At 41.6% G+C, this 18355-nt stretch overlaps 1 protein-coding gene across 1 annotated transcript; it reads right to left on the reverse strand.

Annotated features, from left to right (window-relative positions):
* Positions 1–676: 676 nt before the first annotated feature.
* On the reverse strand, positions 677–17645 carry si:ch73-40i7.2 (FYN-binding protein 1). Its single transcript, XM_068590146.1, has 24 exons — positions 17564–17645; positions 15079–15215; positions 14292–14390; positions 13398–13529; positions 13203–13289; positions 13054–13101; positions 12818–12925; positions 12391–12481; positions 10856–11481; positions 6095–6746; positions 5667–5781; positions 5348–5403; positions 5143–5180; positions 4898–4926; positions 4131–4263; positions 3845–4007; positions 2970–3120; positions 2780–2796; positions 2538–2601; positions 2279–2321; positions 1879–2041; positions 1514–1547; positions 1137–1174; positions 677–1022 (listed from the first exon to the last, which is right to left on the reverse strand). Exons 1-24 carry the CDS (start codon positions 17643–17645, stop codon positions 1003–1005), a joined length of 3126 nt encoding a protein of 1041 aa, XP_068446247.1. The 3' UTR covers positions 677–1002.
* Positions 17646–18355: the final 710 nt, after the last annotated feature.

An 18355-nucleotide genomic window follows, 5' to 3' on the forward strand; every position in this document is an offset into this window, starting at 1 on the left:
ACATATACGGTTTTGAATTTAGCAATACTGTAATTAAAAGCCTGATTTAGCAATCAAATATTCTTAAGAAAATATCAAAAATATAATTACTTAAATATGCAAAATGTCTTATTTTAGAATGATAACGTTACATCATTGGATTATAATTAGGGATGTTTTAATGTGTTCATCACTTTAATGTTGGAGCAGGTAAAGTCAGAGCTCATTTTAATTACTTTATATACCGCTGGGTAGCTTAATCTATGATACTATATAATACTTTATTTGTTGATTTATATTATGTGCTAACAGTCTAAATATGCGACTAAATAATGGAAGTTATAAAATGAATGTAGTGGATTAAAAAGGAAAGTTTAAACGTACAGTTGCCCCTCAAAATGTAGTGGAGTATAAAGTCTAAATAGCATAACATAGTAAGTATGTTAAGCATAGCTCAAAAAGTAAAAGTAGGTCATTTACTTCAATTAATTCCCATTCAGCTCCATTATTTTCATGTGTAATGTTAAAAATCTGTAGAGTCTACACATTGTGAACATTTCACATTACAACCAGGGGTTAAGTGTTTTTTCTTCTTCCAAAATGACAGAACAAAATAAAATAAAAAAGGACACTGTTACCTGTAACATTTATTTTAAATTATCTCAGAGTTCGAGCAATACACAAAGCTACAGTTATAGTGTGTTCATTTTCTATACAAGCAGTTTGACAAACAGTGTGATGGGGAAAAGTTTGGTAATCTCAGCGAAGAGTTTAAATGTGTGAGTCTCTCTCTCCTCACTCTAGTTTCTGTTTTTATCCCATAGTTTCATATAGTTGTATTTTAGCTGGTTTGTTTGTGAGCCAGACGTTTCGGTTCAGCTCATTTGCAATGGGAAACCTGCCGGCTTTGAGTCCAGTTTGAATGAATCAAGTATAGGTGTGCATCCAGGTGGATGATTATATTGTTGTTTATAGCTTTCAGTTTCAGTTGTGTATCTCTTTCTTCTTTTTTACGTTGTGTGATTAGTCATTGTCGTAGACGTCTGAAAGAAAACAGAAAAAGAAAAAAGTGAATAATTTAGATTTTATTATGAAATGACTGTAACGCTGTTTACGTGGCAGTCATTCCAGAACATGAAGATCAACAGATAACTCACCGTCCGGATAGTCAACATCATCGTAAATGTCTCCTTCCCTGCAAAGAAAGACTGATGTTAAACTGGTGGATACAAATTATTTCTATTGACGTTTTATGGAAATAAAACTTGTTAACTGACTTGAGTCGAAATTGAGTTTACAACTTTGTTTACTACAATCGTGGATGATAACAAAATGCATTTATATCAATTGCAGATTAAATGGAAAGACTTCTACTACTACTACTACTACTACTACTACTACTACTACTACTACTACTACTACGACTACTACTACTACTACTACTACTACGTCATTAGTTACTCATATAAAGACTAAGTTAAAGTTATGTTAATGGCAGCATAGCTGCATAATAAACTGATGAAGACTCACTTACATTGTAAGAAGAAGAGATCTGGACACATAACCATCTGTGAGAGGTGAGAACAATATAATTGTTTAAAACAGTCGGATTGAACTAAAACACAGTTGTTACTAAGTTGGTGATCCATGCGTTTCTCCAGCAGGTCAAAGTTTGCATTTGCATATTTTTGCTGTTTTATTTATATCTTTGTTTTAGTTTTTGACTCCAGCACTCTCACCTGCTTCTGTATGATATGGTGCTCGATAAGCACATTTGAGTTTGAATATAAAGTCGTCATTGACAAACTAATGTATCATCTGCTGCATCGTAAATTCACCGTACAGTCAAAGAGAAAGCCTGTCTCCTAAAAAAAAGAAGGATGTGAAGTATTTACATACATTTTCCAAACTGGTTGCAACACAGAGCTTTCTTGCTGTTGGTGAGCTGGATGATGTCCACAACTTCTCCTGGAGTCACGTGCAGATCCTTCCCTCCTGGCTTCTTTATGACACTATTGGGATCCACCATCATGGTGTGCAGCACCCTGAGGGGCCCCTCATACTGCCAAACACCAGTTACAGGGACACATAAGTATTCGTCTTAACGGGGAATTTTTTAACATATTAATGTTATGCAAAATGTGGAAATATACATATATATGTATATACTTTCTATATTAATGGACATATCATTCAGGAGCAATTAATAACCTGTTTCATTTCATTGGTATGCTGATGACATGCTGTTTTATCTACCAATAAAAGCACATTGTTTGTGTGGAATTGTGAAAGTTTTTACCTTAAATTTCTTTTTTAACTCCTTCTCCACTTTGGGATCTATGCTGTAAAAAGATGATCAACAGTTAATCAGGAAGTTCATGAATACATTCATCAACAACACATTTTCTCATTTCCTCCCGCAGATTATTACATAAATAAGACGTAGACATGTTCTTGGTTTCTTTCGGTTTTGAACAATACCTCAAGCAGTTCAGATCCAAATAAATAAAGCTTTACATTCCTCAGATGCTGCACTGAGCTGTCAACTGAACAGATACCTGATGTCCGGCGGTGGTGGGGGGAAATCCTCAGGTATTGGTTCAACGTCATCATAGTCATCATCTGAGAGCAGATATAAAGTGCATTAAAACTAAAAAATGTTTTTTTCTTATTTCATGGAAAGTTGGTCTTTATACATATTGTTTCTGTTGAGCAATGACAAGTGAAATAAACACTTTGGGATTCACCCATGGCATTAATCTTTATCAGTAGTGTTTATGTGTGGTGTGTTGTCACTTACCATCATCTTGAAGCATGCTGCGGATTAGAGGAAACATACAACGTTAGCTGGAACAGACGTGGGTGAAACTGAGAAAACATTGCCGCCAAACAATTACCGGTAGGTGGATTACGCACTGCTCGGGAAACAATTTCTTTAGATTTATCTCAAAATATCACAATTGAAATAGGATGAAGGTGATCTGCTGCACCTGTCGCTGCTTTGGGACTTCACGTTTAACATCAGCGGGGGGTCGGGTGGTGGTGGAGGCAACTGTGACGTGGCTATTTTTCTGGACTGAAGCAATTTGCGCTTCACTTCTTCATAGTCAATATCCACACATGTGTTACTGATGAATCCATCTGCAACGCAACATCAGAAGAATGTCATTCGTCTTCATGACATCGATTCAGTGTTTCAGTCATCAGTCAACCTTCTACAGCAAAAACGTGATAATCAATATCATCGCTGGGCGCCTCGAGGAAAAAAAGACTGAACGTAATGTTCGTGTTTCATATATCGACACTCTGTTTTGATCCACTAGAACCATGATGCATCACTGTTGGCTAAATATTCAGATAAAATGGCAGAATAGTTATTTTTTCTTTAACAACACATTGGGATCAACATGTGTTGTCTATGGAAGCCCATTTTCGCTCCAAAAAACCCCGCAAAAATGTCATAAGCATGACAAAAAAACAAAAGTCATAATTATGACTTCCCTTTTGTCATAATTATGGCTTTTTCTTTTTTTTTGGTCATAATTATGACTTTATTGTTGTTGTCATAATTATGATGAAAAAAAAGGAAAAGTCAAAATTGTGACTTTTCCTTTTTTTGTGCGGAAATGGGCTTCCATAGTTATCAGTGTCCCATCAATCAGTGTGGAAGTATATATATATATATATATATATATATATATATATATATATATATATATATATATATATATATATATATATATATATATATATATATATACAGACAAAGTAAAGAAAAGAAAGTACTACAAGGCCAAGGCATATCCACAAAACAATCTACTATAAAATCGTGAAATGCCAAATTGTCACACTCAAGTGAACTCACAGTTTCCGTTCAAAGAGCGAGCCAACCATTTGCCTCCCGGGTTGTTCTTAACTCGGAGGATCTCCACGCTCTCTCCTTGTCGTACGCTGAGGTCCAGTTTTCCTCCTCCATGCCAGTCATGCCGGACTCTGGCGGTATGAAGCACCTCCACCTCCCCTTGCAGCTGCAGGTGGACACAGAAAAGGCTGCGCTTGGCCCACAGGTGGTGCATTTTCATCACATTGTAAAAGTTTGATCTACTGAAGTTGGACTGGAGTGTTTCCTGCAGGACACATGTCGTAAGTACCTGAAAGTTCTTCTTCAATTCGTTTTCTTTTTTCAGACGTTCCGTCAGATTTTTTCTCTCCTGCGCCTGTTGACTCTTTGCTTCTTCTTTGCTTTGCTTCTCAGCATTTAACCGGTGTACATCCACCTGATCCCTGCAAAGGATCAATGCAAATGAGTAATAACTGAGAGACTGACACACAGGCCAAATAATGCATTCACATTTAGATTTTCCTAGATTTCTCTCATAGTAATCCCATTAGTTTAAGTCTCTGGAAACAAAACAAAACCAAATAAACATGTTTTAGGCCTAAGCACTTTTTAACAACTGCACTATCTCACAAACTTCACTTCATCTGTTTGTAAAAAAAAAAGTTTCCTTGAACAGGAAATACGTTGAATCACAGAAAACAACGCAATACGATAAAAATAAATATCTGGCACACTTGTGGCAGATCTGATGCGGCTTCCCAAACATCCTGCACTACATCAAAATGCAATTTCTTTGTGACTTTAAATCTTCATGCGTAAATATGCATGTTATTTAGGATGATTTGAAGTCTCTAATACAAAAAAACCCTACTTGCGAAAGAAAGCCTTTTTAGATAACGGTGGTTGCAGTATCGTGGTTGTTGCAAAAGTTGCTGCTTCGCTAAGTGCAAAAATAACAGAAGCCGTTAAAAGAAACACTGTCTTGCTTCATGTCAGCAGCTGCAGCCAACTTCTACTTTTAGCCAGTGGAGCGATGGGTTAATGGGTTAATGGTAAAGGTAGAAAGTTTATACTTACTCATCAATAAACTCATACACGTCATCGTCCTGCAACAGACAAAGCTTTATTTGCACCTCTAAAGTAGTTAGAATAAAGGGACCCTCCATTGAAAGAACATCAGTGTCTACAACGCTGACAATAAATGTCGTTATGGTCATTTCAACGATATACAGAAATATTGCAGCAATGCAAGTGTGAACTGGAATTTTCTATTAAACTTTACACAATAAGTAAAAAGTTCTGTTTCAGTTTTTTGTGCTTACCTCGTCTATGCAGTGTGAACTGTTGTCGCTCCAGGACTCTGTGAAGTCACACAATATAAAGACATTAAAGGCACGTCTTCCATTTGAAAGTGGCACATTTTCTTAATACAAGTTGTTATCAGTAAAACCCCATTTACTTAATTCCTGAAGAAGATGAAACAAAAAACAATGAGCTGTGCCCCAATAAACAAGATATAACTGTTACCGGTCTTCTCAACGGTTGCAATGTCATCATAGAAGTCCTGGTTCTCTTCAATGTCCCTGCAATAAAGGATCTTAATCAACACACATGTTTCTTAGACCTTCTGCACATCTGCACGCTGCAAAAGTTAAAAACAATGTGCTCTAAATTAGACTCTCTGATATGACAACTTTGGGATTTTATTGTGTCATTCTTAGAGATTTTATCACGTCTTACTGTGTACTTAAATATGGCGGGAAATGACATTAAATTAAATGATAAAGATCATGTTTTGTCTGCATGTACAGCCCTGCAGCATCGCGTGAACAAGTTAAACACTCACATGGAGGCAATTTGGTGCTGCAGCCCTCTGGGTTTGTTGGCTCGTTGTGGCGGTTTTGGAGGACTGACGACTGCCGGTGAAGACGTCTGTCTGGCTTTTGAGGCCGGGGAACCCGCTTGGAGAAAAGAAAAACACGGCTAAATAATTCAAATTTTCTCTCAAGAACTTGTTTTGCTTGGTTGGAACCAAAATAATATGACTCAGTGTTTATTTAAAGGCATTCAGAAGGGTAACATGGCTGCCAACGCGTTTCAGAGCGGGGCGACAGAAGCGGCATCATATGTGCAATAATATCAAAAAGTGTGTGCTTCAATATTCATGTTCTTAGATATAGAAAAAATAAAAGCACACCGGTGCACACCGGAAATGTCACATCGTCCATAATAATTATAACTCTGTGAGCGAACAAGCCCCGAGGGGAGACTCACCGTCACTCTTTCTGGGAGCGGGAAGGGCCGGTCCTCGGTGGGCCCTCAGGAAGGGCTCCAGTGTGACGTTGAGAGGCCGTTTGGGCTTCAAGGGCACGGGCCCTTCAGGGGGCAGGGGCCTCCTCAGCGGAGTCACTTCCCCTGCGCTCCTCTGGCGGGGCGGCTGGCGGAGCGGTAGACGCGTGGAGGCGTGAGCCGGCGCCGGGTACTGAGCTGGAGACGGAGCCGGTTTGGTGCCGGGAGGCATCTGGTGCCTCAGCATCATGTTCTGCAGCATCACCCCCTTTCGCTTGACCTGACCGGGGTCCGCTGGCTGCACGGACGCTCTGGGTCCAGGATTGGGGTGAGGCGGTCGAGGGAGGGAAGCGGGTCTGGAGGGGATGGAGGCCGCCATCGGTTCTGCTCTCGAGGACCTGACGAGGCCTGGACTGGTTGTCGGCGGCGGCGGCGGAGCAGGAGGAGGAGGAAGAGGAGGAAGAAGCATAGGACTCAGGCTCTGGTGAGCTTGGCCGTTCTCTGTCGGGGGCAGTATCAGTCTGCCGAATCCGGGTCTTGGAGATTTTGGGGAGCCGCTGTCTCGGCTGCCGGTGTCCGAGGCGCCGGCCTTGCTGGTGAACCGGGCCCTCAGCGCCTTCACGTCAACGCTCTCCTCCTGACGACAACACAGATGCACAAAGTCAACTGCAGCTGCTCCGTTTTCTGAAGCAGGAAGTTAGCAGCACGGGCATGCTCCTCACACGCTCACAGGCAAACACACACATGTATACACACACACACACACACACACACACACACACACACACACACACACACACACACACACACTTTGCAAACACAAGTAAGAACACACCGCACAACAACACAGTTTCCTGGTTGTTTCGGTCTCCGACTCTTTAGAAGACAACACAGTCTGAACAGAAAGATATTGACAGCTCAAGAAGCAACAATAACTACTGTGATCAATATGAACTATCACTATACGTACACAACTATATTTATGTTTCTTTTATTGAAACTTTTCATCCAATAGACGTGAGCCAAAGTAACCAATAGGTGTTTTTCTTTGCATGTGGGGGTCTGAAGGTTTTCTCTTTTGCATCCTTTGTATTTTGTATAATTACATGCAAAAATGAAGGCTCATAAAAACAGTCACATGACTTTGATGTAAGCATCTTTATAGGAGGGAATTGCATATCTATCCTGCCAGGTTAGATATGTATTTATTACTGCAATGATTTTACGTTTTTCCTTTTGTTTATGTTTGACCATTCACGGATATATTTCTTTATATTATATGATAGAATATGTTCTGTGCACCTGTGAAGCACCTGATTACTTTTGAAAGGCAGTAAGTAAGTTTAGAAGTAAACTTTATTGTCATACTATCTTCGTGACATTGTCTTTGTCTTTGGTTCATGAACTCTCTGCATTCTGCATCTACTGTCAGACGCTTTTCTCTCATCAGATGTCATTTCCTGTTTGGTTCCTCGTGCTCACAACGAACTAAGTTGAACTCTGTGTAAGTTTGTGAGGATTTTTTACACTCAGTGACAACTTTAGTTCACTTGTAAAATCGAATGCACTCCAAAAAGACTTTGAATTCAATCTTTACGAAGATAATAATTCTCTGATCGTACCTTCAGTGAAATATTAATGTAACTTTGTGCTTATTATTGAGGTCGTGAACAGTTTGCAGTGCTGTTGCACTGTCGAGAGAAAAACTCACCACAGAAAAGTCTTAGTCATCTTTTAAGAAGTGAAGTTCTCATTTTTAGGCATAATTTGCGGTTTGAATGTTGTCATTCTCACCAACATAAATGACCTGATATAAAAGGAGCGCATTTGAACAAAGTGCTCGGAGACGAGAATAACATCATTAGTCGAGATTAACTTTGGTCGGCAGAGTCAGAAATTAGTTCAACCCGTTGAAAACCAGACCTCCTTGTTTGAGTTGAAAGAACCCCAAATTCATTCCAAGACTTATGTTTATTGTGTGTATTTGTTCAGCAAAGTCTTGGGAAAAAATGTATATCTGCAAAAGAAATCACTTTTAAAAGATATTTTGATGGTAACTATGAACATCCAGCATGATATGAGCCAGATTCCCATTAAAAATGCCTTCTAGGGCGTCAACAAGACACCTTTTTAGAAAGATTATGACCTAAAGAATCAGAATATGCAACAAAAATCACAATAAAACAAAGTCTTGTTCTGTTAGGAAGGAGTTTCAGTCAAAAAACAACTGTTGTTTGCTTTAAAAATGGAAAAATTACGTAATTTATGCCAAAAGATTGTCTGAATGGGGCATGCTGGGACTTAAAATGGACACGGGAGGATTTTCGCGCCCGGTTTCCAAAAGGTTAAATAGAGCAACGGCTCTCTGACTCAAAGATTCAATCAACAAAGAGGGAAAAGTTATGGAATTGAGAAGAAACTCTGTGATGAATTAATATCTCATTCTGTTGTGTTGACAGTGAAGGAATTACACCATCTATTGTCTGAACACCTGAAGCTGCAACACAGAGAGTGCAAAGAGGAGCAGGAAGCGCTCACGACCACACACACACACACACACACCTCAGCATTCTGCTTCCAGAGAAACACCCGACACGCTGCAGAAGCTCTGCTCGCTGGCAGACGTCTCTTTTGACACGAGCAGCAAAGGAAACGGACCAAAAGTTGTGTCTCTATACGCCACAAACACCACACACACACACACACACACACACACACGCACACACACACACACACACACACACACACACACACACACACACACGGACAGGTTCACTTTCAGTCAGCAAGCGTCTGCAAAAGTGCAGTGCATGTGTGTGTGTTATTTGTGTGTGTGTGACACATTTTCACAGATGTTTTTGAAATGATGGCGACACAGATTGAAGACATGCAGGTGTGCTGCACAAAAAACCTAATTTGTCACTTTCTGGAAGAGAAAAGTCACATAAGATACGACTTAAAGTTACACCTCATATGGTAGTTTTGAATATTTAAATACCCATTAACTCTTTTGATGTCTTCTGCTGATCTCCATGTTAGGATGTGTCTAATGATCAGCTTGTTAGTCATAAAGCATTTTGAAAAGTGGTACAGAGATAGAAGTTTGATTAAATATGTTCAGGTAATACTAAGTAATACTCAAAATGATTTACAATAAGTAGTCTGGTATCAGTGGAGTTGATCTTCAGTCTTTCACCTTGATTTGGAGAAACACCTGCAGCATCGGGTCCTTTACGACGTAAAGACAGGGACCTTTTCTGTATTTCAAAAGTCTTTTGTTTCTTTTATTTAACCTTTATTTAACCACGTTGGTCCCGTTGAGATACAGTGAGCTCTTTTCCAAAGGAAGCCCGGCCAAGACAGCAGCGTAGAAACGTTTTTAACGGTCACAACACACACAGAAATCCCACAACAGGTAAAATACATTAGAGCAAAAGGCAACAAGGCTAAAGCTCCGGATTCCCACCAACACAAGAACTAATGCGGTGTGAAGCCGCTCCAATTTCTCTCTTAAAACGCGATGAACCTGTGTAGTTCAGGAATAAGATAAGTAAAGCAGCGCTGAGCTCAGAGTGAATCATTAACCACGGATGTCAGTGTGTAATAAAGCTTTCTTTCATCAGCAGCAGCAGGAACATGTATTTCTTTCTAAATCCAACTTCCCCTGAAAATGATGTAATTACTGTTGAAAACAACGGCAGCCGGTCAATGACAGCAGGAATTTGCAGGAGCAGGTTAAAAGTTTTAAAGGTGATTTAATGAGTATTTAGTGATGTGACCCCAGTGGAACAACACAAGGTGTTGAAGGTGTTTCTACAGTCGTCAGGTTGATGGAGGAGGAAATTACCAGTGGGAAAGATGCTGTGGAGGAGTTTGTGTTACACAAACAGCACCATTACTTTCTAAATAACATAGTAAAAAACAATGTCTTACCATATTTTGTCCTCAGTGATGGTTTATTGATGGATAAAGAGCTCCATGTCCAGCAGTGATTCAGTCTGCTGCTGCGGTGTCTCTAAACTTACTGCAAATGAGGAAATGCAGCTCAGTGTTGTTGGCAACGAGGCGCCACAGCACCGACCGGAGAGAAACATCACCACGCGTCACACAAATGTGTTTCAATTCTTCTTAAAAGGTCCGTTTTTTCATCCCACAGCGTAGGGAAGTCTACATGTATGTGAGGTGCTGCTATTTGCTTTTATTTGTCTTTCTGATCGTTTCCCTCTTATACTTTAAAAACATAAAACAGGTTTAGAGAAAGAAGTTACACAGAATGACATCATTTGTGTTGGTTTCCTTGTCAGTACTATATTTTATTCTGAAATTATTCTACATTACGAGACAACGTTTGGTCATTTTCTTTTGAAAGACACATTTTAATTTGACGAGAAACCAATTAAAGAAGAGTACCAGATAAACATTTACAAGCTGGTGATATGAAACATGATCAGTACTAATGGCTTTGTGATTGTAATTATCAACAAACAATTATTTGTGTGAGATTTTATTGCATTTTCCAATTTAAACAGACACGAAACATTAAACTGTAACTTTGCCTGACATGTTTGATTGTTTTAATCTGACAGTTTTCTGAAATAGTAACAGAAAGATGTGATTTTACGTTGTTTGCATGCTTTCACATCACAAAAGGAAATTAGGGTCCAAAGTGAAGGATTCTGACAGCCGTGGTCCAGCTGCTCCAGCGGGGGGAGGGAAGGAGTTAAAGGGGGCGGGGGTCCCGCCTACAGCTGTGGGTGAAGCAGGTGTGCCTCCTCCTCTTCCTCCTCCCGTCATCACCTGGCCGCCTGCAGGGGGCGCTGCGAGGCCTGCAGGGGGCGCTGCGAGGCCTACAGGGGGCGCTGCGAGGCCTGCAGGGGGCAAGAGGCCTGCAGGGGGCAAAAGGCCTGCAGGGGGCGCTGCGAGGCCTGCAGGGGGCGCTGTGAGGCCTGCAGGGAGCAAGAGGCCTGCAGGGGGCAAGAGGCCTGCAAGGGGCGCTGCGAGGCCTGCAGGGGGCGCTGCGAGACCTGCAGAGGGCGCTGCGAGGCCTGCAGGGGGCGCTGCGAGGCCTGCAGGGGGTGCTGTGAGGCCTGCAGGGGGCGCTGTGAGGCCTGCAGGGGGCCCTTTGAGGCCTGCAGGGGGCGCTGCGAGGCCTGCAGGGGGCGCTGCGAGGTCGGCCTGTGCCCACGCTGGAGTACCGCTCTGAATTGCGGGCCAGGGCGCTGCAGCTGGACCGGCCCACTGATTACCCAGAAACCCCTGCTGGGCCCAGGGCACGGCGGTGGGAGAGTACGGGGGAGAGGAGAACGGAGCGCCGCCTGCTGGCTGGAACATGGAGAGGATCTGAGAGGCCGAGAGCATCGGCTGCGGAGACTCTGAGACAAGAAGAGGGATTAAGAAATGAAATATTGTCTTGACCTTTTGAAACGTGATGTGCAGAGATGAATTACACGTGTCTTTGTGTGTGTGTGATGACACGCACACACACATTGAGTCCCCATTGAGATCTGGAGGAAGGAAGTGTGCAGTGTTTGTCTGATGGTCCTGTAGTTTTATGGCAGAACAGCCTGATGTTTATGATGATATCTATTTGCATGATGTGATATCAAACTGATCAACTCTTGGTCTCTGGATGAACTCCTGTGATGTGACGACAAGGAGGATGTTACAGTCTGTTGTGTGTTTGTGTACGTTCACTCCTGTTAAATTAAAACTACTCACTAGTTCTGCAACAATTAGTCGACTAATCAATCAGTCAATCAAGAAAAAAAATTAATAATAATTGTAGTTTTTCAGTCCAAAAAATGGCAAAAAAAAATTCTGTTTCAGCTTGTGAAATATGTAAATTTCCAGCTTTTCTCTGTATGACATCTTGTTAAAGTAAATATCTGGGTTTTTGACTGACAAAAAAAAAACATTTAAGCATTTGAGATGGAACTGAGATGGACATTTGTTACCATTTTCATATACTTTAGAATTGAAACGATTAATCGATTTATTTTGAAAATAATTGGCAGATTAATCAATAATTCAAGCAAATGTTTCCAAATGTTTGTTATCTCTAAAATGTAAGCCCTTTGACCAATGGAGGAAACTTAGAGGAGACAAAATGAGAAGGAAATGGATTATTTTTCCCTGAATGAGACGTTCCTTGTCGCTCCTTCACTCCGACTCTCTGCTGCCCCCAACTGGCTGTACACACTCACAAAATGACACTCGTCATATAAATGAAGCTTCGCTTGTTCCCTTTAATTCTGGAAGGAAACCTCATGTTGGAAACGTACCTGGCTCAGGAGAGCAGGAGCTCTGTTTGGGCGTCAGCGGCTCCTCCATCGGGATGGAGAAGACCTCCATCAGCTCGTTTCTGAAAGAGGCCTGTGGACACGCAGGCTGGGTTTGATGACAGTAGAATACAACTAAATGTGCTCGTTTATTCGCGGACCCTCACTGTAAGAGCGACATGATAACTGCCTATGCATAAACATATACAGTATACTAAGAATAAAATATAAATCAGACTAAAATAGAGACGCTGCTTCAACTCCTCACGAGCTTCCTTTACTGCCACAAACCTCCGAGCTATTTGATATTTAGAGTTGAAAACATTACAATGTCTGAAATGTCAATTGTTTAATGTTTCTGTTCTGACGTCGATGGTTTGGTTGTTAAATTTAAGAGTGTCGAGAAGCCCTCTTGGCTCTGGTGCGTCACGGTGGAGTCAGAAAATGAGTCAGATTGTGTTTTTATTGAGCGTACCTGCTCTGATGCTCCTGGAGGATAATGTGTGTGTGTGCTGAAGACCTCCTCATCAGCTGGTCCCTAAAAACAAAAAAAGCTTCACTTCCACATGTGAGAATGATGAGAATAACAAAAGAGGGGTTAAGTGATGAACCTCCATAAGAGATTGAGGAGTTGTTCAACATTTAGGAATCAATTCCTTCATTTACCTCAGCTGGAGCGGCTGAGCTGTCACTTAGTGGCAGTAAGGAATCAGTCTGGAAAAAGACACGTAAACACAATTGAACGCAGTGTTGACAACAACAACAAAACACTGCACACAAAGAAACTCTGCCACTCATAAGGGGTTTTCTCTGACTTGTGTCGGGGCGTCTGCGGGCTCTTGAGGCGTCTCCTCGTCCACAAACTGACAAATCTCCTCGATGTCGACTCGGACCGGTTCTGCCTGATGGACACACAAAAAAAACACCTCAAACACACACTGCAGGGGGGCACACAACAACTACAGCACAGAAATAGCATGGAGCGTGTGTGTGTGTGTGTGTGTGGGCACCAGGTTGGCTGTCTTGATGTAGAACAGGCTGTAGCTGTCTTGGTGTTGGTGAACGTAGGCCAGAGCTCTGGGGTCGGACGCGTCCATCGTCAACGAGCTGATTCCTCTCCTGTCGTGGTCGTGAAGTACAACCTGACGAACAGGTTTTAGTTGTATCACAACACATCGCACCACTGCACCAACAATCAGTTATAAAAGAGCTAACGGGGGGGAAATAAACTGCATTTACTGTGAGGAAAGAAAAGAGGAATTAAGATGATTAATAAGCAGAGAATGACACCAGATTTACGTTGTTTTGTTTCTGATTTCAGACTGTTTCTGTTTCTCTTGCTGCACTTTTCTTTCTGGATCTTGGTTCAACAACATTGATCTAAACATGACACTAAAGGGGAGAAAATGAAATTGTTCAGCGCAGGCAAAAGTTTGCGATGTTTGTTATTAACACCAGAAACAGAAATTGGAACAAAAATAATGGAAAAGTGGAACAAAAACTCCCACATGAGCAACACTTATTCCTGATGTCACTGAGCACTTCTCAAAGGTTTCACAGATTATTATTGGAAGGAAAAAATGCCAAACTTTATGCTTTCTTTTGACTAAGGTGGCATCTTTTATATGATATCTTTAGACTCATTACTAGAGAGCAAAGTATTGAAAAACAACTGTATGGCTCTGATCCATGTCAGACGTACCAGCTTTCAGCTTTACCAGCTGGAGGAAATCTAATATTGAATTGGAAAAATATGGAAGGATGTAAATGTCATTCAGCACTAGTGAAGGATAAAAGCATTTTGTTTGTTTTCAGCTGGAAAACCACAATAGTTGTTGTGGTTTGGCACAAGATGAAGCATCACTCTGATCACTAAATGAGGACAGACGTGCAGAGGAACTCACTCCGGTCCTTTCATCCACCATTTTCAGTCCGCTGGAGGAAACTTTCAGCCAGACTCTCTGCTTGTGTTTGCCTTGCCTCCTCGCCGCCGCCTCACAGCCCTGACGAAGAGGAGGACGAAGACGATCACACACAGTTTGAAACTGGAGCAAAGTCAGAAGAGCGATGAGGTGAGAGTGACAGGTCAGAGCAGACACGTTCAAAAGGGAAATACATGTTCACACCAATATTAAAGCAACTATTGTTGATTTTTTTCTTCTTCGAACTTCCTGTTTGCCCTCTCAGAATATTGATTGTTTAATTAGACGTGATGAAGAGGAGCCGTGATGAAGAGGAGAGGAGCCGTGATGAAGAGGAGAGGAGACGTGATGAAGAGGAGACGTGATGAAGAGGAGACGTGACGAAGAGGAGGCGTGATGATGAGTAGACGTGATGAAGAGGAGAAGAGGCGTGATGAAGAGGAGGCGTGATGAAGAGGAGACGTAATAAAGAGGAGACATCATGAAGAGGAGACGTGATGAAGAGGAGAAGAGGCGTGATGAAAAGAAGGCGTGATGAAGAGGAGACGTGATGAAGAGGAGATGTGATAAAGAGGAGACATCATGAAGAGGAGACGTGATGAAGAGGAGACGTGATGATGAGTAGACGTGACGAAGAGGAGAAAAGGCGTGATGAAAAGAAGGCATGATGAAGAGGAGACATCATGAAGAGGAGACGTGATGAAGAGGAGAAGAGGCGTGATGAAGAGGAGCCGTGATGAAGAGGAGGCAGAGGGTGAGTGTGTGATACCTTCAGCTTCATCATGGCGTCCCAGCACATCTTCTGGCCCCGCCCACTCGGCACCGGGTCCACGCCGATCAGCTTGGCTTTGTAGCGGATCCCGTCTCCGTGGAAACGGGAAGCGGCGTCACCGGATGCTCTGGGCGCTGCCGGGAAACAGGAAGAGGAGAGATGGAGGAAGTGTGTCTGTGTGTGTGTCTGTGTGTGTGTGTGTGTGTGTGTGTGTGTGTGTGTGTGTGTGTGTGTGTGTGTGTATGTGCGTGTGTGGCACAAGTGTGTGTGTGTGGCACAAGTATGTGTGTGTGTGTGTGTGGCACAAGTGTGTGTGTGTGTGTGTGGCACAAGTGTGTGTGTGTGTGTGTGTGTGTGTGTGTGTGGCACAAGTATGTATGTTTGTGTGTGGCACAAGTGTGTGTGTATGTTTGTAAATGGATAATCAGCACACGTGTGTGTGTTTGTGTTTGTGTGTGTGTGTGTGTGTGTGTGTGTGTGTGTGTGTGTGTGTGTGTGTGTGTTATTAGGTTCTTAATATGCGTGGAGGTAAATTGCTGAGCGAGCGCTTGATGCTCCGTCAATGTTTCAACTTTTTCCCTGGAAGGAAAACAGTATTTTATTGATGATGGAAACGTTGTTGTGTTGTGTAACAAAGGTCGACTCTTCACTGCGTGAAGCGTTTACAGGGTTTCAGTCAGTTCAGTTCAGCCATCAGCACATTTCACTGTCCAATAAAAAGTCAGTCAGCTGGAGATTAAAGGAACAGAACGAAAAGTTCCTTTAAAGAAAGTGAACTCATGTCGCTGCAACACAAACACGTTGTGTAACGTCTACTTGTCACTGCCGTGTTGGGTCATTAACATAATAATATATTCTGATTCTGATCAGTATCGGGGCCGATTTTCAGATTTGGTGACAATTATCCATCTTTTATTATCAAATCTAAATGAACATGTATTTTTGATAGCTTGATTTTAACATTTATTTTAAGACTTAAAACAATTACACATTGTACACTTTAAATAAACACAACATACTTACCGATGTAACAACTAAACTCAAAAGTTAAAGTATTGAACGGTTACAGCGTCTGATTTCAGAAGCTTTATGAGGTTTTATGATCCTTCATCATCAGGTGTGACTCCTGCAGGTTCACTGCTGCTTTTATAGGCACAAAGTGATCAAAGTGATCTTATTCTCATAAAACCTTCACTGTGGCTAAACGTTAACATGAATAAGAAGCGTGTGAAGCAGATTGAGTAACATTCACATTTCTGAGGCTTACAGAGACGACAGGAAGCTGCTTTCCAGACAAACCACCAAATGTTTGCAAATTAAAATACCTGAAAGATAGATGAACATGAATCTGCTTCCACGTGACGTTGGAACCTGTTAAAGTTTTTCCAGGAAGACGCCGCTGTAGAAACTCAAAAATGACATCAACTGTGTGTTTCTCAAACAGCTGGAACAGCTGGAAACCCTCCAGTGGTGCAAGACGGAGGAACGAGGAAACTAATGCAACAATACAAGAGTGAATCCTGTTAATAAAGTCACTCGACGTTAGACGGTGATCATTTATATTAAATGTGTACTTCCATAAGGTCGGGGGGCTAGCTAGCATACTGTAGCTACTACCGCTAAGATATCTATGCATTGGCTGTTTGAGGCAAATAAACACAGATTGCACAAACAATTCAGTGATCAGACTCATGCTCTTGACTCCGGGGGTGAACATTGAGAAGTTTTCAGGAGAGAAAGTTATCTTTCATGTCATTTTAGTCATGTTTCATGTTGTCTTTAGCTTATCAGTGAAGACAGCGGAAACAGCTGATCAGTCATGTGAGTCAATGTTCTCTGTGTCACAATTCATTTGTTAAGGGTGCTTCTGTCATCCATTTTCAAAACCACCTCTCTTAAATATATCGTTTTGTTATTTCCATACAACTTCTTCAATGCCATTCTTGGAAATGCGCATGAAAATACATGAAATAAAACACGGCTACTGTTAGTCTCTCGTATGGGGCAAGCTCCTAAAACACTGAATTCTACATTCTGCGTTTCTTACTTTTGGATTTGGCAGCAACTCTTAATACAAAACATATAAATCAAGTTAATTTCCAGTCAGCAGGACACTTTAAGTCTTGTTAACATGTTTTATATTCTTGTTGTGAGAACCAGCTTACTTCTGGAGAGAGTTAATGAGAGCAAATAGCAGTTGTTTTGTGTATTTGTTGTACACTTTTGAATACATTATAAATCTCATCATCTATTTTTTTTTTAAGTAGCCACACACAGATACAATTCATTTTGATTATTTTCTAACTACCAGAGTTGAATGAATCAAAGTACACAAAGAAAAGGTAAAAAAAAAAACTGCATTCAATGTTGTTGTTTTTTTTTACATCACTGGGTAAAGCTTCTCTCAAATGACTCAAAACTTTGATCATTATTGTCGCTTGAGCAGCAATCCTAACGAGCAACAGTAGCCGAGCTCTTGTACCTCTTGCGCTGGAGGAGAGCCACGTCCGGACAGAAGTTTGGCCCGGCGCTTGACAACTCGCAGCCGTTTGCTCCGTCTCCATCATGACGAGGTCTGGATGGAAATTCAAGGCCGGGGATGCGCCGAGGACAACGTGACCGTCGGTCCGGCAGCTTGAGAAAGAGACGGCGGCGCTGGATGTCGAGAAAATGAAAAGAATGTCAGACATTTAAAACATTACAAGTCTGTCTGATCCAACTCACCTGCTGGGAGTCTGTCCCCGCTCTGACCCGTCGGCTTGGCTCGACTCTCAGAGGAAAACTTCTCAGAGTCAAAGGTCAGGATTGCAGATTCACTGGTAATACATTAACATCCGCTGGGAGTCCCGAAGACATGGGAACGCTTGTTCCAGGCTGTGAAGGATCCAATATGGAGGATCGCCAGCACGGTGCTGCTGCTGTCCGTCTCTGGGGAGGAGGGAGCTTGGTGTGGTATTTTCTTCAAATAACAGTGTAATTTATTGAGCGCCGAGAGCCCTTTGAGGCCTTAGTGAGGTCTGTTCAAGTAGTCATATGAACCCCAAATACATTATAATACTTGTGTTGTTTTATTTTATTTTTTTCAGAATGTATTTGTGAAAAAAATGTATGTTTTAAAAAAGGGAATCTGCACAATGTAAGAAAGAAATCACAATAAAACAAAGCCTTGGCATGTTTCCAAGGATTTTAGTAAAAAAAAACTGTGTTACAGCGGGTCCAACAGACCCACAACACCTGCTGAGTAACACAAAAATGAACATCATACGAGGGTTAA

This window comes from Clinocottus analis, unplaced genomic scaffold, assembly GCF_023055335.1.
Source record: "Clinocottus analis isolate CAN_PGR_092001 unplaced genomic scaffold, fCliAna1.0.p SCAF_23, whole genome shotgun sequence".
NCBI classification, from domain to species: domain Eukaryota; kingdom Metazoa; phylum Chordata; class Actinopteri; order Perciformes; family Cottidae; genus Clinocottus; species Clinocottus analis.